Source organism: Oreochromis aureus, linkage group 6 (genome assembly GCF_013358895.1).
Source record: "Oreochromis aureus strain Israel breed Guangdong linkage group 6, ZZ_aureus, whole genome shotgun sequence".
Classification (NCBI taxonomy): Eukaryota; Metazoa; Chordata; class Actinopteri; order Cichliformes; family Cichlidae; genus Oreochromis; species Oreochromis aureus.
The window spans coordinates 12,601,303-12,625,409 of NC_052947.1; the positions used below are offsets into that span (position 1 = coordinate 12,601,303).

The 24,107-nt window shown below is 42.4% G+C and overlaps 3 protein-coding genes across 4 annotated transcripts; 2 read left to right on the forward strand and 1 right to left on the reverse strand.

The window, feature by feature from the left end:
• Positions 1 to 696: 696 nt before the first annotated feature.
• LOC116323518 (GTP-binding protein Rhes-like) lies at positions 697 to 1,950 on the forward strand. Its single transcript, XM_031743865.2, has one exon. The coding sequence runs from the start codon at positions 1,113 to 1,115 to the stop codon at positions 1,752 to 1,754; it is 642 nt and encodes a 213-aa protein (XP_031599725.1). The 5' UTR covers positions 697 to 1,112; the 3' UTR covers positions 1,755 to 1,950.
• Positions 1,951 to 5,392: 3,442 nt separating this feature from the next.
• On the forward strand, positions 5,393 to 10,446 carry plk1 (polo-like kinase 1 (Drosophila)). Its single transcript, XM_031743883.2, has 12 exons — positions 5,393 to 5,667; positions 5,760 to 6,138; positions 6,463 to 6,631; positions 6,832 to 6,976; positions 7,259 to 7,352; positions 7,465 to 7,690; positions 7,822 to 7,864; positions 7,975 to 8,072; positions 8,179 to 8,256; positions 8,976 to 9,130; positions 9,231 to 9,413; positions 9,518 to 10,446. The coding sequence occupies exons 2-12, from the start codon at positions 5,776 to 5,778 to the stop codon at positions 9,710 to 9,712; spliced, it is 1,749 nt and encodes a 582-aa protein (XP_031599743.1). The 5' UTR covers positions 5,393 to 5,667; positions 5,760 to 5,775; the 3' UTR covers positions 9,713 to 10,446.
• Positions 10,447 to 13,674: 3,228 nt separating this feature from the next.
• palb2 (partner and localizer of BRCA2) lies at positions 13,675 to 22,111 on the reverse strand. 2 transcript variants are annotated; one of them, XM_039612983.1, is made up of 13 exons: positions 21,966 to 22,111; positions 21,639 to 21,724; positions 21,501 to 21,560; positions 21,239 to 21,419; positions 19,668 to 21,104; positions 17,194 to 18,494; positions 16,905 to 17,057; positions 16,496 to 16,578; positions 15,430 to 15,576; positions 15,178 to 15,294; positions 14,687 to 14,774; positions 14,419 to 14,594; positions 13,675 to 14,329 (listed from the first exon to the last, which is right to left on the reverse strand). In XM_039612983.1, exons 2-13 carry the CDS (start codon positions 21,714 to 21,716, stop codon positions 14,104 to 14,106), a joined length of 4,047 nt encoding a protein of 1,348 aa, XP_039468917.1. In that variant the 5' UTR covers positions 21,717 to 21,724; positions 21,966 to 22,111; the 3' UTR covers positions 13,675 to 14,103. The 2 variants fall into 2 exon arrangements, with proteins under 2 accessions (XP_039468917.1, XP_031599720.2); XM_031743860.2 differs by having other exon boundaries at positions 21,639 to 22,098.
• Positions 22,112 to 24,107: the final 1,996 nt, after the last annotated feature.

Here is a 24,107-nt window from a genome sequence, read left to right on the forward strand (position 1 = left end):
TGTATTTGCATCAAACAATGGGTCTTTGTGGCAGGACTGTTATTAAAAAGAAACCTTCCACACATGGTGTAAATATAACTGCACGTGGCAGGACCTTGTTTGCGAGCGTGTATCACTGTTTTTTTTTTTCTTTTATTACCACCGGACTTCAGGTTGTGGCCACAATAACAAATTCAGGTGTGGGTGGAAATGTTGAGTCAAGGGAATGAGAGAAATGAGCCAATAATTCAATAGCAAAGGTGTAATCACCGAGCAGAAGACGGTGCACACATTTAGTTGGGAAGGGGAAGATTTACTGGTTACAGACTCACTGTGGTCAAGTCTCAAGTTTGACCACTGAACCTGAAATGGGACTTATATGCTTCTTTTAGATAGGAAAATCAAAATAACTTCTTCGCAGTTCAGAATCATCATTTATTTTATACTGGGCCTTGTAGCAGCCCCTTAATTCATCCTCTGTCAAGTAACAAGTTGCAGCTCCCTTCTATCTTTCTTTTAGCCAGCTTTCTTCTGATTGGCCACCCTTTACAAACACAGGGTTTGATCAGCAGGTGGGGGTTCTGTGCTCACAGCTAGAGCTGTATTTCTGCTGGTGAGAAGTAGAGTGCTGCAAGAATTACATTTTACGAGGAGGATCCAGAATGGTATAGCATCCCCATTGTTCCATTAACAAAAGAGGGGATTCGGATCATTGCAGTAAATAAGCAAACACAATGGTGGGATGTAAAAAGGCTAACCATGGGTTGTAAATTAACTAAAGCCTCGACAGACGCTTGTTATTGTATGCACACTGTTGTGAACTGTGTTGTGGAAATGATTTATGATATCCGGGTTCCTGTGAAATACACTGGCATTGAGTTCCATGACTCACAAACGCTGCAAACAAACGCACGTGTTCGACTCTTTCACACATGTTGACACAAGCGCTGAAAATACAGTAAATCCATAAATCACTTATGTTTCCATGCTGCCAAATCGGGTGTGCTCCGTGGCTTTCAGAGTCTGAACTTGAGCGATTTTGAGCGGAGAACGACCGGGTGGGGTTGTATCGGTGGAGCAGCCTATAAATAGCCTGGCTGCATGAAGCTGCATAAAGCTGCACGTGCACCGGGATGTCTCCGTCAGGGCGTCCGAACACGGTCCGGCTTGTGTTCCTGGGAGCAGCGGGGGTTGGCAAGACCGCGCTCATCCACCGATTCCTCCACGACGGATTCGAGCACAAGTACACGCGCACTGTCGAGGAGCTTCACGTGCTCGAGTATGACACCGCGGGCTCTGAGGAGAAGATGCGGCTGGAGATACTGGACACGAGCGGCAGCTACTCGTTCCCAGCTATGCGGGAGCTCTGCATCCGACACAGCGACGCCTTCGCCCTGGTGTACGCGGCAGACGAGCCTGGCTCCTTCGAGGAGGTGCGTCGACTGCGCGCCGAGATTCTGGAGCTGCGCGGCGGCGGCAGGAGCGCGCCCATCACCGTGGTCCGCAGCAAAGCGGATCTGACCGAGAGCGAAGGTCGAGCGCCGGTTGCCGGTGACGCCATGGCCACGGTGGAGGCTGAGTGGGGCGCAGACTTCGTGGAGGCGTCCGCGAGCACGGGCAGAAACGCGGTCGGGGTGTTCAGCTCGCTGCTGCAACAGGTGAACCTGCCGGCACAACTGAGCCCCGCGGCGTGGACACGCAGAGACACCGTGCCTAGGCCCCGAGCTAGGAAGAGACCCTCGCTGAAGAAGCACCACAGCTGTGTTCTGTCGTAGAAACAGCTGCAGCTGGACTGCGCCTGCTCAGTTTCACACCTGTTCATGGGTGAAGGCTCCTCGGGTCTTTAATGTGTCTGAAAGCCACGGGGCCTGTAATACTCATAGTTTACGGGCAGCAAACGGGATGATGCACTTTATTTGAGTCCTATTTTGTGTGTACATTTTTATATGGTGTCAGTAAAATAACTTTGTTGTAAAATGTGTCCGGTGCTTCATTTGTAAACTTTCCACTGGTCTTGGCACATCTGTAATAAGTCTGTCCATGCGTGGATCATAGAGTTAAACACCACTGCGCACAAATGTCTGATGGGCCTTAGAGCTTTTTTCTTTCTTCGATAATCAGAATCATACAGGAATGTGATGGTTCACATTCATACAGGAATCACACACTGGTGATGGCAATAGCTTGCCATCACCAGTGTGTGAATGTGTGTGTGAATGGGTGGATTACTGGATGTGTAAAGCGCTTTGGGGTCCTTAGTAAAGCGCTATACAAATACAGGCCATTTACCATTTTACCATTTAAAGTAACCATCAAAGGGAACGTTTTAGTTTAAAATATATAATGAAAATCCTGACTTTTTGCACACACACGTTCTTTTTCTCCTCTTATTCCCTTTGTCTGTTTGGTGGTCTCCTCTTTTTCCTCCTTTCAGCACTACTACAGTCCCGCTCCCTGATGAGTGTTGAAACAGTAGAGTAGAGCCCAGAGAGCTTTAATGAGAAAAAGCACTTTTGTGAGGTCCCCACTTAGAAAATTAATAAACTTTTTTTTTGTCAATAAATAAGTGAATGAATAAATTAATGGATAAATGATCTTGTGAAGGCAGCCTCGCTCCTTAATTAAAATTAGAAAAAGGCAGGTCAAATACAAAATAAAACTACTGGATTTTACCAGTTATAATTAAAAAAAAGTATGTATATCTATGTTTTGTTAAAGTAGGAGTAAAGTTTGAGATGATACAGTTCTGGTCCTTTTTTTCATTTTTTTCATTTCATCTTCTCTTGGATGGGCCCCCAAATATACACGGGCCCCTGCAGACGTGCCCAGAATAGCAATTGGCAATTGGACCCACAGTCTGCCGATGCTGTTGTGATATGGTTTGATCTACTTTTTTAGAGAAAATGGACACTGAAAATTAGTTACAAATTACTGTGACTATTCAAATTTATCCTCTGAGAAAATATTTCTGATGGGAGTCTCTTCCATTTATTCCCAACTTCCTGGCATTCCAAGCTTTCCAAGATTTACATCTTAAAATTGTTCCTCTGAGTTATTAAATTGATGTACAAAGCCGATGCGCATATATTTTCTTTTTCTGTAATAATGAACAACAACTGCCATTTTTGGCTTAGCGTGAGATGGTGCATCATAAAAATAGCTCCTTTCTTTGCTTGAAACTGTGTCGTGACGTTTTAGACACTTATATGAAGTAGAACAAAGGGGCTAAGCAAACACACTGGTCTCATCATCTGTCCTCTCTTCATCCACTTGTTCTCCTCTTATTTTCCTCTCTTTATCGCCATGTCAGTTGTATAATCTGTTGCTAAGCAGATATTAATCGTGTCTGCCACAAAAGCATTAATATGAATGAGGAGCAGAGGCCCATATAGCACACAAGGGCTAAAGAACAGAGGCTCCTGACAAGGATGATTCTGCAGCATTACACATCAAAAATTTCACACTATTGGATTAAAAGCTTTTGTTTATCTTTTACTACGAAGAGTGAACAACAGGAAAATTAAAGTTTGAATTACTTTATTTGTCGGCTGCACGTGCGCAGAATAAAAGAACACCTGTGCTCTTGGACAGTCTTCTCAGTAATTTAGATAAGGATCAGATCAATAAAAAAGAAAACCAATATACACATCTTATAAAACAAGATGATAAAAATACAGAATAAATAAAAGCACAATGATTCAAAATACATATAAACAGATGGATGACAATGATGTGATTAAGAGAAATCTCTGAAACATGCCATGTGTGTTTGTCTTGGATGAAGATGAATCCCATTATTTTCATACTTGAGAAACAACTGAGTGCACTATGGATGGAGGCTGTGATGCTAGAAGAGACTATTTCCATCACAACAGAAATGTTTCATCAGGCCTGAGATGAACACTCATGACAGCTAAACATAGATTTACAGTAACCTTTCTGGGCGAACAGAAACACACACACACACAGGATAAGTGATCCACCAGTGCACCTCACTGTAGGGGTGGAGGGTTCAGAGAATAATACAGCACTATATATAACGTTTATCAGCTTTCGTAACAATTAAGGTTTTTGTAAAGCCAACATACCTGTTTTTCTTATTTTTATTTTTTTTTTATTGAGAGTGATAATGATTGTCATTTACCAGAACTAGCATTAGTGGTAATTGTAGAAGCAGCAGGCTAGAAGTAAAAGGCATTACAGGCAATGACGCAGAGCAAGGCTGTAGCCATGGAGTCAAGACTGGGGTGAAGCAAAGGCCTGGGTGGTTGGTTGATGACGTACAAGGTGGACCATGTTTGCCACAAATTTTGTTTCCACTCCACGCAATTCTTGATAATTCTTCTTTCCATAGTTACAATTCCAGTGAAAAATTATTTACATAGCCTTTTTCATGAATGCTCCACCTGAAGTTAAGTCTAGTTGGTGTTGCAATGACAATCCCATCAATAATTGTGTGGAACCATAATATATCCTGAATGTACACAAAAGTTTTAATGAAACTAATGAAACACAGACATTGCACTGACTAACACTCATCATACTTGATCCAGAAAAGGTTTTAATGGAAATATGGTAACACTTTTTGAACAATCCATTCAAAGAAATTCAGTCCTTTGGCCCACTGTATAACTACAGCCTTCAACAACAGCAATCTGTTATGGTATTGATTTCAACATATTTTTGCTTTTCAACATATTTTAATATTGGGACCGTATAAAGTTATAGCATTCGGGAAGTTATTGGATAGGATATAGGCGTGGCAGTGCCCCCTACTGGCTAAAAACAGTAATAAAAATAGGTTGTGTGTTTTACATAAATGTACAGTCTACATGTTGTAGCTGGTTAGAGTTAATTAAACTGGACAACCTCACGACTGATAATTACGAAAAGTAGTATTACACGAGTAATAACGAAACAATTCTTACCGAAAACTAGTGAGGTCAGCGTATAAATAAGCAAAGGTTATTGCAGTGAAGTAAATCTACAAATTATACTGAGTCTCATATAAGTTAGCCTATAGACTGCTACCTCGACTAAACTAAATCGGTTACAACAATCCACGATGACGACTATTTATTCGGGGGTTTTAGTTAAAAAAAAGAAGAAGAAAAAGAAAACAATCAAATGACCATTAAATTCACGTTATCTACTTGGGTAAAAAAAAAAAAAAGAAGAAGAAAGAAAGAAAAAAAACGGATGTATGTCACGATTAAAGCCCACCCCGACTACATTTCCCATCAGTACTCGCTTAAAGAAAACAATGAGAAACCAACAACAGGGATTCAGCCAATAACAATGCAGAATGTGACGTACTCATTTAGTGATTGGCTATTTTTGCCTTAATCTCCCATGATGCTTTGCTGCAATACCTTAGAATTCAAATCGAGCGGACCAATCAGAGAGCACCGTAACGACCGAGGCAGCATTTTAAACTTTTAGCAGAAACTGTTGTCAAAAGGCAGGACGGGTTAACGCTGTAGCCATCGACGGACAACTCTGGCGATTACTTTATTGAATATTTTCGTTTTTCAAAAAAGATTTATAGGCTAGTTGCACTGCGTTTTAATTGTCAATGCAATGTTTAAGTAAAAAAAGGCGTCTAAAGTGTATTAGAGCTAGTTTTTATTTAAATCCAGAAGTGCAGGGAGCACGCTAGCTTCCAAGGCCAAACTAACGTCAGTTAAGGTAGGGTTAACAATACTCTCGTTCTTGGGGTTTATCATTAATACCTCGATTGCGAAGGGGCTTTAAAACGTTTCTTTTTACTCCCGGCTAAGTGCACTTTAATCCAAAATGAGCGCTGGTGTTGCAAAGCCGGCGAACCCGATGCCGCACGTCGACCCAAAATCGGCCACTCTAAAAGAAATCCCAGATGTTCTGGTCGACCCACGCACCATGAGACGATACACGAGGGGGAGATTCCTCGGGAAAGGTGGATTTGCAAAATGCTACGAAATCACAGACGTGGAGACAAAGCAGGTTTTCGCCGGAAAGATCGTGCCCAAATCGCTGATCCTGAAGCAGCACCAGAGGGAGAAGATGACTTCGGAAATCTCCATTCACCAAAGCCTCAACCACCCCAACGTCGTGGGCTTCCACGGGTTCTTCGAGGACGATGATTTTGTGTTTGTCGTCCTGGAAATCTGCAGGAGAAGGGTGAGTGCAGAGAAAGTGTCCTTTCTGTTAACTGTGGACGGCCAACGGTTACCCTAGCGGTCTCTTCCCATGGCCTTCCCGTCACAGTGCAGGAAGCTTGGCCTGATTAAAACCACAGGAGCTCTGAACATAATTCAAATGAGCCACTATTCCTAAACTCAGTATTTTGATGGCATTAGTACTTTTTAAAATCTTTTCTTTCCACACTGACATGGTTACCGTCAGATGTACTTGATTTTTGTTAAAAATGTGCCTCAGTACTGCCTCTCTGCTGCTTTACTGTCTCAGTGCCCCAGTTTCAAATCATTTTCTTCTCCACTTCAGTCCCTGCTGGAGTTGCACAAGCGTCGTAAGGCTGTCACAGAGCCCGAGGCCCGATACTACATGACTCAGCTGCTCAAGGGTGTCCAGTACCTGCACAACAACAAAGTGATCCACAGAGACCTGAAACTGGGCAACATCTTCCTCAACGACGACATGGACGTCAAGATAGGTAATTTACTCAGCTCAGAATGATGGCAGGGGCTATAAATGTCAACTGGATATATTAGCAACCTCAAACTAACCTGCTGGTTTTACTAGAAAAGGCACACCCAGGTCCTTGCGTCAGTAATTTCTCATACTTCAAGAATGAACTTTTGCACACAAGTGTGCCTCTTTACAGTTATGTCCCCCGTTTTTGTTTTAAAACAGGGGATTTTGGCCTTGCCACAAAGATTGAGTTTGATGGTGAGCGGAAGAAGACCTTGTGTGGAACACCTAACTACATAGCTCCTGAAGTGCTCTGCAAGAAAGGCCACAGCTATGAAGTGGATGTCTGGTCACTTGGGTGTATATTGTAAGTCTAAATACACAAGCACACCTGGAAACGGAGGTGTTACGGCCACTGAGTCATTCACACCTTGCAGTGTCCATTCTGATGCCAATGCCAAGCTTTGCACATCTGCTCATGTTTAATTAGGGGTTTTTGTCTTTTTACAAAATGCAGCCCTATGAGTCCTAATGGTTTTATATTTTACCCCAAGAAATACTTCTAATGATGTATTAGAAAGTTAAAAGTTGTTTAAAAAAACAAAAATCTGCACAGTCACTTTAACCTCCTTCTTGTCTGAATTCTCAGGTACACTTTGTTGGTGGGCAAGCCTCCATTTGAGACCTCCTGTCTGAAGGAGACCTACAACCGCATCAAGAAAAACAACTACACCATCCCCTGGGTGAGGCGGTTTAACACGATGCTCCTTTTTAAAGAAAAAAAAAAAGTTTGTATACAAAGATGCTTTTTTTGTTCAAGTCGTATCAACTTAAACGGCAATTGTCTTCGTGCAGCACATCAACCCAGCAGCGACCGCCCTCATCAAAAGGATGCTGCATGCCGATCCCACCCAGAGGCCCACCATTGCTGAGCTGCAAGCGGACGAGTTCATCACGTCCGGCTACATCCCCTTGCGCCTGCCCACGACTTGTCTCACGGTGCCCCCGCGGTTCTCTATTGCCCCTTCCACAACTACCGAGCTCAGCCAGAGGCGCCCGTTGACGGCTATAAATAACAAAGGTAATCCTCCCAGCAGGACTAGAGTTGAAAGAAGCCCCAACTCTTCAGATGTTTAAAGCAAGGCTGAAATATTGGAGTTGAATTATTTTAGTGTTCGCAGGAATGTTAATGATACGGGTTTGTGTTTCCAGTAGGGACAGAGAAGGTGGAGATGAAGGACGAGCCTGCACCACGGTGAGATGTTTGTCCCACTTGAAATAATGGAAATATTTATAAAGGACAGGTTTACTTTTTGTGACACATTTATGTATTTGGATGTTTTGACTGGTGTAATCTGTGTGTAGGGAGGTTGAACCGTCGGAGAACCACCTCAGAGACATGCTGCAGCAGCTCAACACCATCATTGCTGCCAAGCCTTCTGAGAAGGCAGTCGTCCGCCAAGGTGAGCGCTGACTTTTTATGACTGTGTTGTACATTTTATTAAGCTGGAAAATGTATGTGTCTGTGTCAGTGCTTCATACAGAGATGTTAATTCTTTTAATAAACAGAGGAGGCAGAGGATCCTGCATGCATCCCCATCTTCTGGATCAGCAAATGGGTGGACTACTCTGATAAATATGGACTGGGTAAGTATTAAACACATCCATCCAGTTAGCTACACTTGAACGTTAAAAAAACAAAATAAAGGAAACACAACTGTGATATTGGCTCATTTATGAAGTCGGATCAATCAAGTATTTGTATTTTGGGGTCTAATAGTGAACTCTACAGAGAATTTATAATTTCACTATGAAAATTAGTAGTCATTGGCCTCCATCGGTGGGCTGGGGTGAGCAAAATCTCTAACTTCAGTGTTGTGGAACAATTAAAACTGATGACTGTAGCCACTGCAGTGTCACTCACTGGTTTGTAAACAGTTTTAAAATCATGGAAGTTAAATTTGCCATCATCATTTTATTTTTGCTGATTTACAAAGTTATCAATTCATACATGGTATAAGACAGATGGAGCTAGTGTGTTCCCAAAGCTGGAGCTTTTCACATGCCATGGGACTGGATTTCTCTCGCCCTCTGGTGGCCAAAATAGAAGACATGTTTAAGGGAGACATGTTTAACCCAGAATCTATGTCCCAGTTTTTATAGTCTTTAAGTTTCAGTTAATATCTATTGCAAACAAAACGATGCAGGAATTACACTCACTGCAATTCTGAGCACAGATGACTTCTTCGCTAGTTCAAAAGAAACCATAGAGCAAGTGTTGTTGTAAGAAATTGGCCTTAGATTGACTGAGGTGTTATTTTGTGGTTATGAATATTCCAAACAAGTGTTTCTCATCTTCATTTCAGGATACCAGCTGTGTGACAACAGCGTTGGCGTTCTGTTTAACGATTACACCCGTCTGATCATGTACGCTGACGGAGACAGCCTGCAGTACATCGACAAAACGGCAACTGAATCCTACATGAGTGTGCGCTCTTTCCCGTCCACTCTTAACAAGAAGGTAAGAAGTTAGACCTTTTGTTTTGTGTGTGAGACGAAGTTTTAAATGGTCTCGCGCCCTCGTTTTCATACTAAAATCAGTGTTTCTCTCCTCTGTGTAGATAACATTGCTGAAATACTTCCGCAATTACATGAGCGAGCACCTGCTGAAGGCTGGCGCAAACATAGCACGTCGGGAAGGAGATGAGCTGGCACGACTGCCGTACCTTTCCCTCTGGTTCAGAACCAAAAGCGCCATTGTGCTGCACCTCACTAACGGCACGGTTCAGATCAATTTCTTCCAGGTAGGATGCCACACCACCTTCCTATGGCCTTTAACGGTTTTGCCTGTCTCATGACGCCCTATACAGATCCTTTATTCATGATTTTGTTACTTTGTCTCTGGCAGGACCACACCAAGCTGATCCTGTGTCCGCTGATGGCTGCGGTGACCTACATAGATGAGAAACGAGACTTCCGCACCTACAAGCTGTCTCTCCTGGAGGAGTTCGGTTGCAGTAAGGAGCTGGCGAGCCGCATTCGTTACGCCAAGCTCATGGTGGAGAAACTGTTGGACAGCAAGCCCTCTCCCGCTGCACATTAGTCCCCAAGTGTCTTAAATCACCGGCTGCTTCTCCGTGAGTTCAGGACAGGCTCGAACTTTCAGTCATCATCTGTTTTATGGGTCATGTTGTAATCCTTTTTTATTGCCAACTCTGACACTTTCACACCTACCGTGACAATTCATCTTATATATGTTGTACATGGAAAAATTCCCGTCTTTCAGCCGCTGTTCTCTCTTTTAAAATTCTTTCTTGCTGTTTATAGAAACTCTCATTCACCTCTTGTTCTTGTAACTTTCTCGATGAAGCTTGCGTTCCCGCTGACAGCACAGCACAGACGGTGTGTGTTCAGATGAGTCTAGACGGTAAACGTGAATGTTCCCTTGGTTTACATTGAACTTAAAGTTGGAACGGTCCTCTGAGGTTTCCTCTGCATCTTTTGTTTGTACATAAAGTCCTGCTTTTCAGACTCTAAGCTGAGTGGACAGACTGTGAGGTGCGAGGTTGAGACTCGGGCCGACTGTGTGGGTGGATGAAAGCTTCTCCGGTCTGCTTCTCTGTTTTTTCTGTGTTGTGTGTAGAGAAATGGACCATGTTAATACGTCTGCATCATGTACATTCTTTCTCTGTTAGTTTTACTTTTTATAATTCTATTTTTAGATGTCATTTTCAGCATGTTGTACAAACATGTACATACTGCTGAATATGAAGACATGTTGTAAAGATGGATTAATTTTACCTGTTTAAATAAAGATTCTCTTGTACAAGACACTTATTTCATGTCTTCAGTTGAATTTTGATGTTAATGTAAGTTGTTTTGGGGGGGGGGGTAGTGTACAATCTGGATATTTGTCAGCAACAAAGATTAGTATTACAAGTCAGGGTGGTTAACTGGGGGGGGGGGAACGACTAAATACCACACCAGCTGAGAACTGGTTTAACTTCTACTCATAGTATGACTAAAATCGTGGATGGATGTCCTGTTTCCATACACCTAGCACAGGATTCATCTGTCTTTTGTTTTCCTACCCCACACCCCTTCCCAGGTCACATGTTGAGGTAAGCTGCTTTCTCTTTTTTTCCCGTTTAATATAAATGCAGGTGTCCTCTGATGTTACACACTTAAAAACACTCTTGAATTTCATTTTCTGACTTGGTAAGATGCTTTAAATCATTGATGTTGAACCCATTTTGATCTCATCTGCATCAGACCAGTGAAACTATCCTTTCTGTCAATGTACTGAAATTTAACTACACATTTAATCCTAGAGATGCCTTAATACTGAAGTGTTATTTTAACAGATTGTCTGTCTTTTTCTACACTGTAATGAAGTGCTGCTGCTGCAGTATTTGAAATAAATCTGTCAGGATGAGACTTAAACTGTTTGAAGTAAATGTGTGAAATTACAGAAATCTGGAACGAACTTACTGCGGTTTGGTATGAATGGCTATGGGGGAAATCTTTATCAGTAGAAACAGCTGTAAAGCCTATGGAAGTGCAATTAAAAGTCCAAAATTTCTGTTACCTTCACATTGTCCAAAGCCATCCAGTGGATTGGAGTCTTTACCAGGCCGATTCTGGCCCCTGTTTGAGACCCCTGGTTTGAACCATAAAAAGGATCATGTGATCATCCACTTCACCTGTCTCCTGTGGTCTTTCAGGCCTTTTGGTGTTGCTTAGCTGGCCAGTGCATCCTACCCCAAACGACCTCGATGTTGCTTATTCTTTAATTGTCCAATTACTACTGTCTGTGGAAATGGGGTGTCTGAAAAAATTGTCAGTAATTCCTAAACATCAGTAACTTCAGTCACATCTTGATTGCTTCAGCATACCTTGGTGGTGTATGGAGCAAAATACTGTATTAAATATATATATATATGTTCTCTTCTGCTTATCAGGGTCACAGGGGTACTGCCTATCCCAGGCTACACCCTGAGCAAGTGCATCTAACACATAGAGACAAACAACCATTCACACTCAGATTCACACCTATGGGCAATTTATAATGACCAATTAATGGCCACGTGGTAGGATTGAACTCATTAATAACTGTGAACCCCACTGTTGCCTGCTGGTCACCAACGAGCTGACTGGAAACTCACCTATTTTTATGACTGTGGCTCGTAAATATTTGCTTAAAGAAAAAAATGTGACCATGGTCCAGTAAATTATTAATGATGAAATGAGAAATGGAAAACAATCTACAGGGTAAATGAAAAACTGTGAATATTTCATTAGGTGAGAACTATTGAATAGTAACTACAGAGACAGTTAAATAATATCTATAAGGAGAAACATTGTGGTGGCATTATTAAATAAAGGGAAATAAACACTCTCCTCCCACTTTGTTAGGTAACCTGTTTAACTTCTTGGTAATGCAAACATCTATTCAGCCAATCAACAGCAGCAGATCTCTTCATTTAGCCATAAAGACATGATGAAGACAACCTGCTGAAGTTCAACCTGAGCATCAGCATAGGGAAGAAAGGTAGTTTAAGTGACTTTGAATGTTCCATGGTTGTTGGTGACAGACGGCTCGAAGTATTTCAGAAACTGCTGATATACTGGGATTTTCCCACACAGTCATCGCTAAGGTTTTACAACCAAAATATGGTGAAGAGCATCTCTGAAAGCACAACACATTAATTCTCGAACTACAGCAGTAGAAGACTACACCGCATGTGCCACTCCTGTCAGCTAAGAACCAATAAATTTGGACAACAGATGGGAAAAATGTTGCACGGCTGATGAGTCTCGATTTCTGCTGCAACATCTAGAAGGCGGTATTGTTGCTGTGCATGTTCATCCATTTATGAGTACAGTGTACCCATCTTCTGATGGCTGCTTCCAGTGGGATAATGCACCATGTCACAAAGTTCAAATCTTCTCGGACAATGAGTTCACTGTACTCAGGTGGTTTCCACAGTCACCAGATCTATAAATAAAGCACTTTTGGGATGTAGTGAAATGGGAAATTCACATCATGGACAAATCTACACTATCTGTGTGATGCTATCATGGCAACATGGACCACAATTTCCAAGGAATGTTTCCTGCACCTTTCTGAATCTTTGCTACGATTAATTAAGGCAGTCCTGAAGGTGAAGGGGGAGGGGCTAAAGTGTCCGGTAAGTGTATATTTTGGGGTAAGAATTTGAAACGAACCCCCCCCTCCAAACCCCCAGATGTATGGCATTATTTTTAACTGTCCTGTAGCTGGTAAATAATATAATATGAAATTAAAATCATATAGCTTTTATAACTGGTAAGCTCATGGTAATTTTGGGCTTTTAATGATTTCTCTAGCTTTCATTTCATAACATAAATCTGTTATGACTGCACTCAATTATTACACAAGCTTGAGTTTATTTTTGGATTCTTTCTAATCCACACAGTGGGGGCAGCATCATGCTCTGGGACTATTTTGCTGCCGGTGCTACTGGTGCACTGAAGAAAGTGGATGAAATAATGAAGATGGAAGAATGCCTTAAAAGTCTTAAGTTTGACCTCAAACTTTGGAAAATGTTCAATGTTTTAATAGGACACATCAAAACTGGTTTTGGAATGGATAAAGCAGGCTAACATCAAACCTCTAAAATCGCCTTCCCAAACCCCCTTTTAAATATTTGTCAACAAACATTTAAAAGCCGGGTTCATGCCCGATCAACTTGTTTAAATTCACTACCAATTCTGACAAGAATTACGGTTAAATATCAGGCCAGAATTATGACAAAAGCTTGCTGATGACTATCAAAAAGGATCTGGTCATCTTTCCTAGGGGACGTTTAACACGGACAGCCGACACTCATGTCCATGATGAGTGTAAGTAAACTTCTGGCCTTTAGTAATTTTATTACTACAGGATCCATTTCAGTAATATACTCGAGTAAGAATATTTCCGACACTGCATACTTTTTAAAAATATGATCTGTTGTTTTGAGCCACAGTTGTGGCTTAAAGTAGATAAAATATACAGTAAATAAAGAATTCACAAATGTTTAATGTAAATCTTAAAACCAACTTTAGTAAGATTTCTTTTCTATATAACAAATACAACATAGACATACATAAACAAGTCAAAAACAGCTGCAGTAATAAAACACAAATTTCCAGTCTGACGTTACAGTGACCTAAAAGGAGCTCTAGGGTGTGACGTGTTAGAAAGCTTGTACAGTAGCCACTGGTTTATGGTACATGCTCAGTTTACAGTATATGAAAGCTCATGTTTTTTGGATTTTTATGTTAAATTTACTCAAGCTGAAGGTAAATTCCTGAAATGCAATGCAGTTTAGAGAAGTAATCAAATCAGCTAAATGAAGGGAACATGTCCGTGCCCCACCATGACGCTGAAACACCCCGATGTCTTTATGTCAACGCAGACTGAAACAAAGATGTTTATATTTGATTAAAAAGTCGTCTAAAAGTCTGTTTTTAGCAGCAGCGCGAGTTCTGACTGTAGCAGTATAAAGTCACGTCTCCATTGTGATGTCCAGTCACCAGCGTGTTTAATCCCCCCCATCGAGCCAGCTGCCAGCCTTCACTCTCTGGAGCCCATACCATCCTCGAAGCCCCCGGGTGCCCGAGCTCCCACACACAGGCGCAGCCATTCTGACTCAGGCCCACCACGCCGGAGCCACTGACGTCGGCTTCACACAGCCTGTAGAGCAAAGTGACAGATGTAAACATGCCAGTGGGTTTGAAAAATGACGCAGAAACACAAACCTCGTCTTCCATTCCTCAACTCACCTGCCAGCCCAGTTTTCCGGTGGGTACAGCTGAGTAGCATGGATGGATTTTCCACTTAGAGGGTTAATGGCGACCAAGGAGAACAAGGCAGTCTTAGGATCTTTTATTTTTCCTTCTTTTTCTTCGTCTTCTAAAGAGCTTAGAAACTGATGCTGCAGCAGGACAAACAACACTCCCTGTGCACAAACACGCAAAGGACTTATATCACGTAAAGAATGACAGCACTACAGGGGCATGTTTTGTTTTTGTTTTTACTGCTTTTACTTACACAGGAGGAATATCCTCTGAGGCAGGCTGTGTGAGAAAAACCCTCTCCAAAGAGGACTCTGCACAGCAGCTGTCCAGTCTTTAGATTCCTACAACAAACAGAAACAATTTAACTGTAAGCAGGAGCAGCTTCGAGGTAAAGATGAAGCTGCTGCTGAAATCACATTTCTTTCTATCAAAAACAAAACAACAGGAGAATTACGTTTTCTTTTGGGTTATTTAAGCTGATTTTTCTGCCAGTAGGGGGCAGCAGAAACAAAGAGATGAGTCTTTAAACGTCCTCTTGTCCCATCTGTTGTCAGTTGATACACTGACTGGTCAGATGGTCCCAATGGAGCACAAGCCTACTGATGTGATTAGCTCTCTTTTGAATAACAGATTCTAACAACATCAGTACCGAACAAAGACGAGAGCAGCCACAGAGAAACCCGAAGCAGAATTCAGCAGTCTTGATCTTTAAATTAGACTTTTTATCATCACATTAATGTTTACCAGACAAAAAGGTGTCCGCCTTCATCTGTACCAATGAGAGCATCAGGAAGTCCATCAACTGGTGCAAGCGCTCCCACGCAAACACCTGGAGATACCAGAGGCTGAGAGCTCGGTGAGCTGAGAGAGAAAAAAAGAGAAGTGAGACATGAATCGTGACAACTCTATGTAAACTTCTGACCCCAACTGAAGATGTAGTCTGTGACATCGATACAATGAGAGACGACAGCGGAGAGGAAAACTGTGATGTGTTACCTGTAGTCTGACAGCGTAAACACCTGCAGAGTGGAACCTGTGGCTGAGTGGGAGGTGGTCACCACTCTGGACCGGGACACACCAATCGCTGCCTGAAGAATCCCCTCACAGAGCAATATTTGCATGAGGCTGGAGCATGACAGCACCCTGTGCACACAGGCAACATACAAATATTTTACAAACTATACTGAACTTAATGAAAACTGCTCGTTTGCACAGGCAAAACAAAAGTACACCCTGTGATTCAGCAGCTTGTAGAACCGCCTTTAGCAGGAATAACTTGAAGTAATGGTTTTCTGTATGACTTTGTCAGTCTCTCACATTGTTGTGGAGGAATTTTGGTCCACTCTTTTTTACAGTGTTGCTTCAGTTCATTTAGGTTTGCAAGCACAGCTCTCTTAAGGTCCTGCCCCAGCATTTGGTTGAAGCTGAGGTCTGGACTTTGACGGCATCGTTGCACCTGAATTCTTTTCTTTTTCAGATATTGTGTTATAGATTTGCTGCTAGACTTGGAATCATTGTCCTGCTGTATGAACCGATTTGGGCCAAGCTTTAGCTGTCAGAAGGATTTCCTCACATTTGATTCTTAAATACTATAATCAACTCAACGACTGCATGTGCCCTGGTCCTGTGACCGCAAAGCAAGTCAGAATCATCACCCGTGCTTGACAGCTGGTATGAGCCGTTTGTGCTGATGTGCTGTGTTTGGTTTTCTCCACTTTTGTTGAGAGGCTTTCTATTGGCAACACTTCCAAAAAAACCTATACATGTTCTGTATTTTTCTAATTGTAATGTCATGAACTTCAACATTTTAATCGAGGCCTGTAGAATTTGAGATGCAGATCTTGGCTTTTTGTTTGTTTGTTGAGTTTCTCTGAATAACAACCAAAAACGTCTACTTGTATTGAGGTGCTAACACTTGTGAATGATCAGTTAATCAAGTGCATTTAATCAGCAGCACCTGCCTGCTACTTACCCTCTTAATACCTATGGAAGCAGGAGGGGTGTACTTAGTTTTTACATGGCAGTACATGGTAGAGATAATCATTCACTGTTTAGTATTCACCTCACTTCTCTGATTTCCAGCTGACCCAGAGTCACACAGATCAGCCCAGCAGCATCCGGGACATGAAACACACTGATCACTGGCTGCAAATAAACACAAAAATCCAATTATTGCCATGTGATTTTATGCATCTCCCAACCAGCCAAACTGAAGTTTACTAATTAAATTTATGTATAATTTATATTGTTTGTGCAATAACACTGGACTACGACAAAGATGAAACTTATTCTAATACGTGGATGCTTTATGCTCATCTTTAATTATGTATTTATATTGTATAGCTAGGGCTCCTGGCAGATTACTGAAACCAAGTATTAATCAGTGGAACAGTAAAAAAGAAAAAGTAGTTCTAGCTAATGTTCAAACCTCCACAGAGTCATTCTGATATGCAGGCACATAAGAAACTCACCTCACTAAAGGTCCAGGTGTGTATTAATTTCCATTCAGATGCTGAAGCTTGACTCCAAAGGCACACTGCCCACTTTCCTGCTGCTGCTACACACAAAGTGTCTGAGGATCCAGGAAAACAGCAAGCATCTACCAGAATGCCTCCTGCTGCAGCCTGAAAACACACAAAAAAACTGTAACTCACTCAAGAACGATGTTACGGATGCTTTAGATGCACACAGCCTTAAATTATATTTAAGCTAAATAATAATCTTTAATTATGCAGCAACATATAAAACAGTTTTTTTTACCCTCAATGTGTGCATGTGTCTAATAACAAGTTCTTCTTTCGTTTCCTCTGTTCTCAGGTCCAACTGCCCAGCTGAGTCCTCCAACTGATGGCCAGAGGGACTCAGGGGAGTAGTGGCTTCAACTGTGTGATGCTGATTGGCCCTAACCGGTGGCTTAGATGAAGGGTGGCTCTCTCCAGATGGAGAGAAAGCAGGGGGGCTAGGAGGGAGGTAAGTGATGGAGGGACAGGGAGACAGGGGTGGAGGAGAGAGAGCCTGTCTGGAAGGGCTGTATGGTGGAGGCAGGGTGAGACAAGGGGCAGAGGGGGAGGAGGGCAGAGGGAGGCTGCAGGTGACAGGGTGGGGGGTGAGACCTAGGGAGGGTAGTTTTGGGCTGGTACTTAGGGTGCATGAAGGCAGGTGTGGGGTTATAAAGAGGGAGGGTGCTGAAGCCAGAGGGGAACTCAACATGAGCTGAGAGATGACACCGTGTGAAGATTTGGTCTGATTTTCAGTGAGTCTGTTTGGAGACTTCAGAGGTTCTTCTGGAGGGTTTGTTTCATTACATGCTTGTATATCAGTGCAGCTGCTGGAGGAGACTTCCTGTAGAGGTGACTCAAAGTAAACCAGCTCAGTGGTAACTTTATCTTCTTCACTGTGATTTATACACCTCAGATCCTCTGAAGCATGGACCACTGGGTGATTGATGACATCATCATTCTCTGTGCAGACTGGTCTGTCTGCAGAGTTCATGAGAGTCTGAAGTTCAGTACGAGAGTTCACAATCACAGTTTCCTGCCCTGCATCCATACAGACATTAGCACACTTTTGCCCCACTGGATCTGTTGAGCTAGAGTGAGCCTCTGCCAAGCCGTTTTCAGTCTGCTGCTCTTCAGTGAAGTGCCGCTTCATCACTGTATCTGTAAGCCTGTGTTCTTCTGATACACTCTGGATGTTTATGGACTGGGTAGCAGCCAGGTGTTCTTCATTATGACCTGGTGAATTTGCAATTGTAGGTGTGAGGCTTAGCGGGAGAGGAAGAGGTGTCGCTGGATCACTGCCGCTGCATCGAAAGTCAAAGCGGCGCCAGCTGCTGCGTGTGTTGTAAGATGGGGATGAGAAAGGTTCAACTGCAGATTCTCCAGTGACTTGGCGAAGCTTGAGGAGCTTCAGGGAGGCAAACTGGTCATCTGGGAGATGAAAATCTTGGTGGGTGTCCAAGTTCATCAGCGGGCCAGACAACAGAGAGGGAAGACGAAGTAGAGACGTTTGAGCCGGTGACAAGGAGGAGGGCAAGAGGAGCGATCGCCAGCTCGATGTACCTGAAAAACACAAAGTGGAAAATAAAAGCTTCAGTCAAAAACATGCTCATCGCTGTATATAGAACTTGTTATGCATATACTGGGTGATGACCTGACTGAAGGAACAACCTGTCAGTCATGTCAGTAGGTCTGTTCAGGGAACTTTAAAACAGTTAAACTGACACCAGACACCAAGCCAAACTTTCAGTGCACGTCTACATTCATCTCTTCACAAAACAGCCTCTGTGTCATCTTAGATACAGTCACTTCTTCTTTAGATTGTATCAAAAGAAGTGCAGTTCTCTGCATTGGCTATGGTTTCCTTCACACAACAAAAGTTTCCAGTTTCCATTCTTATAATTAACCTAATGCCGTCATTTCTTTGGCATTTCTACCTCTTTAATCACCACCATATGGCAACTGTGCACTGAGGGTTAGGATTCATGCTGATGACAGAAGGTTCTTTTTGAAGGGTTATTATGAAAAAAATAAAAAGAGTGCATGCAAAGTATGACACACTAAATTAAAAATTGCGGCTGTATATTGCAGCAATAATGTATTGTTGTCAGAAACTCTCACAGCAAACTGTGCATTCAAGTGGGTCTCAGCAACATGTTTGGGATTCATCAGGAACTTTCTGCTGATCTCTTATTTCCCACGGGACTGCACAGCAGATGGATGCACGCTTGATTTGGCCCAGATTTTAAACCATCTCCTCCCAGTCTTAAACCAAGGATGTTTTGCATGTAAGGCAAATGTGTTAACCACTACACTGCAGATGCACTCATTGCTTTATAGCACTACATAACTGCATCCAAACATTGTGCTGTATCAAAATGCGCAACGCAAATAATGTTTTTAACGCTGTCTCTTTGGCCACAACAGTCAAATTAATCCAAAAGTCTTTGAGATGAGTCTCTCCAATTTCTGTGATGTTTTTATAATCTGGACACGTGGAATATGTGTCAGATAAAGCACATAAACATGAACATAAACTTAAAGAGGAAGGTTGTTTTAGAAATAGGTGTAAATAGATCTTGCACTCACCCTTTCGCCACAATTCACTTTCACTGGTCTCAGAGTATTTTTATAATGATGCACAGACACATAAACAAAGACTGATACCAGAGCCCAACAAATATATGACCAGTAATGATAGACAGTGATTTTGATTCATATTCATACAAGTCTTACTTTGGTTCATGTGTGGGGATCTGTTAGCCTTGTTGTTCCTCTTCATAAAGATTTCATAGACATTCTTTGGATGTCCAGAGGCAGAGCTGTAAGAAGCTCCATTAACTCCAGAAGTAAGCGGAGGATCAGTGATGTGTGTGGGCACGTGCTGTGGTCCATCTGTTGCTGGGTCGGTTTCTCCTGGGGTTGGGCAGGGCTCTGGTCCATCAGCTCCTTGGAGAGACTGATAGGAAGAGGCTGGAATGTCTGTAGGTTGGGGATCATCTGAGGTTTGCTCACCTACTGACTGATGTGTGTTCAAACTAAGAGAGGCTCGTCCGGTCTGAGATCTCCCTCTCCCTGTGTCTCTCTTCCTCCTCCGGCCTCGTGCTGGACGAGCAGACGTGGGAGAAAAACTAGAGTCCATCTGACAAGCTGAAATCTCACCAGAGTTCTGGCTGTGTTCAGCAGATGCACACACAGATGCAACAGCCTGAGATGGTTTGTTAGGGTCCCCAGATGCAGTTGCTAGAGAGGAGAAATCTGTCTGAGTGTGCGGCTGTGAAAGTTCGCTGCTCTGTGTGTTCCTGTTCTGTCCTTTGGCACGGCCTCGGCTCCTGCGATGTCGTCCCCTGCTCAGCTGGGACTCTATTACAGCCTGCATGTCAGGCTGGCTCTGTGAAAATGTCATTCGTCTTGTGGTTCGAACGTAGTATTCCACTGGGAAAAGTAGCCCCTCCACTAATGTACAGGAGTCCAGCAGGCTCCCACTTTTTCCACCTCCAGTAAACTCATTCTTTTCCTCTTTTACTTCCACACTATTATCATGCCTTTTTTTACTTTCTGTTTTGTCCCCTACATTTTGTTCAGTGTCTTTTCTAATGTTCTCTTCATTCCGTCCTCTACTATTTCCACCATCTTCTCCTCTCGCCCCTTCTTTTCTTGTTTTGTTTTGTGTGCCATCGTGCCCCCTGTTTTCAGTTTGTGTTGTGAGCAACAATGACTCGGATTCTTTCTCCCCTTCACCTTTTTCCTCAGCATCTTTTTCCTTTTGTTCTTGGGATCTAGGCATGTCTTTTCCCTGAATATCTCCTGATTCAGTGCATCCATGTGTGCTCCAGTGTGTAAGCAGCAGAGAGGGAGACTCAGAATCTGTACCAGAAAAAAGCTCTTCACTTTCATTTACAGCATCTGCTCCATCTGATGTGAGTTTCTCCTCCTCTCCTGCTCTTTTGGCACTTTTCATCCCCTCACCCTGCTCCTGTCCCTTTTCATTGTTCTCTGTGCTCCTACTTTCCCAGCGTAGGCGGCTGCGTCGTGACCTGAGGCGCAGGGAAGAACCTGCTCTATAACCTGTAGGTTCAGCATGGCTGAGATCTGGCGTTTGCGGGCAAGCATCAGATGGAAGTGAGAACCTGATCACCTGGTTTCTCCTTGAGTTTTCAGATTCAGCTGGACCTGGAAAAAAATTAAATGATTTGTGAATTTCACTTTCTGCTTTTATTACAGGCCAAACATGTTGTGCCTCTGACAGTAATAACAGTGTAGTCTCATCCATATGACAAAGCAAATGTCCCATGATCAAGTGTTACCTTCAGTGTGTCTCTGGCTCTGAGTTAAGCCCTGAGCTGTGTCACTGCTGCTGTTCAGCATCAATGAAGAAGGATTGAGATGGAGATTTGATGCAGCCTCCGTGTCTCTTTGCTCCAGGTGGTTTTGTTCAGTGATCCTGCTCCTCACATGTCTCTGTACTGCCTCCAAGCGCTCGGCACGCTGTTTGCAGATGTATGCATGTATATGAGACAAAAAGGCTCTTTACATTTTCCTTTTTATAGCACAGTGAAAGACACTCACCTGCAGTCTCTGGGCTGTCCTGAGATATTCCCTTTGTAATTCAGCCAACTTCCTACGAAGCTGAGAAAAAACAACATTAATCTCAGGGGTCATGGCAGTATTTTATGTGGCTCAGGTGTGAGGACAAATGCAAGTTACCTTCTCCTTATCATCAGAATGCAGCGTAGATCTCAGCTGCTCCTCACAGTGCTGAATATCTCCCACAGTGGTCTCCATGCTGATCTCTGGTCACGGCAACACACGACTAAGACTTAAATGTAGCCATGACACGGCTTCTATGGCGCTAGCACAGCTGGCAGACGTAACCTTTGTCATATAGATTTCCTTAAAACTTTAGCTCACTTGAAACATAACGTTATTTTCTTTAACTAAAAAACCCACCGGAAACATAAACGTCAGCAGCCAACATCGGAAGCTAACACCGCTATCAATAAACACCGATACTTTATTAAACGTACAACTTGCCTTTTATTGTAGTTCATGCTATTTCATAAGGTGAGCTCTTCAGCGACTACACCGGGGTACAAGTTTATTTTGACGGTCGATTTGGCAGCTATCGATTTAGTTCTAATTTCCCGCGACTCACATCGCCAGGCACGAGCAGTAGAGCGCCGATGACGCGACCAGCGGTAGGTAAGTGAAGCCAAAGCGTCTCTGCTGCCCCCTCATGTCTGGCTGCAGTGTAGGTCATAAACTAAGGAGCTTGGAAAGAAAAGCGGCTGGACTTCTTTAAGTTTCTTGAAGACGTTTCACCTCGAGGAGCTTCTTCAGTTCTAACACCAGATGGTGGAGAGTCCCAGGTCATAAACCCCGCCGCCTGTTATCCCCAAAGATTCTCTTTGCAATTATTATTAGTCCTCATCACGCTGATTTGTCTTTAAGGGATAATCTTTCTCATAAGTTTGATTTTTACTATTAAAATTGGGGTGCAACATTTTGATGACAGCTGGTGAAGAGTTTGAGTCTCACTTTAGTCCTCCTGATGTTTCTGACATGATGTCTACCTCACTTGGTCAACAGAACATCTGGCACAGGACAGGGGTGAAGAAAGAGAGGGAGAAAGCACCTCTAAACCTCTGGACCCAGGAATCCAGGCCCAGCTTGGTTCTGATGACCTCCCTCACCCATTCCCCCCTCCAGGGTGTTTATAGCTATTGATAACAAAACAGATTCTGGGTGCTGCTGTTAAATGAAAATAAATTGTGCTTCTATGAAACCTTCTGCTGTTGTGTTTATAAGTCGAACATTTTATTTAAAGTTTTCAGGCTGCAGAGCTCTGAATCTGCAATGGATGTAAAACTGTTTAAATCTTCAGTTTGATATCATTGTCAGTCTTATGCTAAAATCTCAAAAGACAACATTACATTTCCAGATTTAATTTTGATATTATCAGTAACTCTGGGCCTTTGTTGAGAGTCAAAAATATTGTCAAACATATTGACAATGAGAGCAACACAAGTGTGTAGCATCACTAACTAGCTCACAACAAGCCTACCACAGCGCCCGTGCTAACTGTTAAACTTACAAAATCATGTTTAGCTTATATCAGTAAAAATAAAATGCATCAAATTGCTGCCAAACTATTTTTTTCAACCTGCTGAAATTCTTTGAAAGTCTAACATTATTAGAAGTAAAAAAAAATTACCCAACTAGCAAGCTGCTTACAAAAAATCAAAACTAGGCCCAAATTTTTTAACTGGGCTAAAAATGCAAATAATGTAACAAAAACTTTGATATGATCATTTTTTGACTTAAATAACTCTTAAATAATTTACCAATGTTTTATTCATTTATTAATTAAAATTCCTTAATGATAATAGGCGACACAAGGTGATTTTATTGCATAACCTTTATTAAAATAGATTACTATTACAGTTTTATTAGTGGAAAGATGGATGGGTTTTGTACAGAGCCATGTTTTCTACAAACTACGAGAAGCAGCTAGCACAGTTTTGAAAGACATAAATTGCCATGTTTAATACCAAAGATGTTTACGCTATTATACTGATGAGAAAAAGAAATCAAACAAAGATGCAGAGGCTACAGATGAGGCTACAGAAGTGATGGAGTTCTCTCTGAACAAATTAGAGTGTCTTGGACTGATGAGGATAAAACAATGAAGGAAAGCAATGCTATGCTGTCTCGTAAGTGTAAATCCTGCTCGTTTAGCAGTCTGCACAGGATAACATCCTTTAAAATCTGCATCAATTAAACTGAACTGGGCTGCAGTTTCTTTATATTCAGAAACATAACGTCCTATAAAGGAGAACATAGATACACTATATTGTCAAAAGTATTCACTCAGTGATCCAAATTCTTGAATTCCTGTGTTCCAATCAAGCACCTGAGCATGCAGACTGTTTCTACAAATATTTGTGAAAGAATGGCTCGCTCTCAGGAGCTCAGTGAATCCCAGCAGATAGGATACCACCTGTGCAACAAATCCAGTTGTGAAATTTCCTCACTACTAAATATTCCACAGCCAACTCTTAGCAGTAGTATAAAAAAAGTGGAAGTGATTGGGAACCAAACCAGGGAGGCCATGTAAAAGTGGATGCTGAGGGGCATAGTGTCCAGAGGTCGCCAACTTTCTGCAGAGTGTGCAGA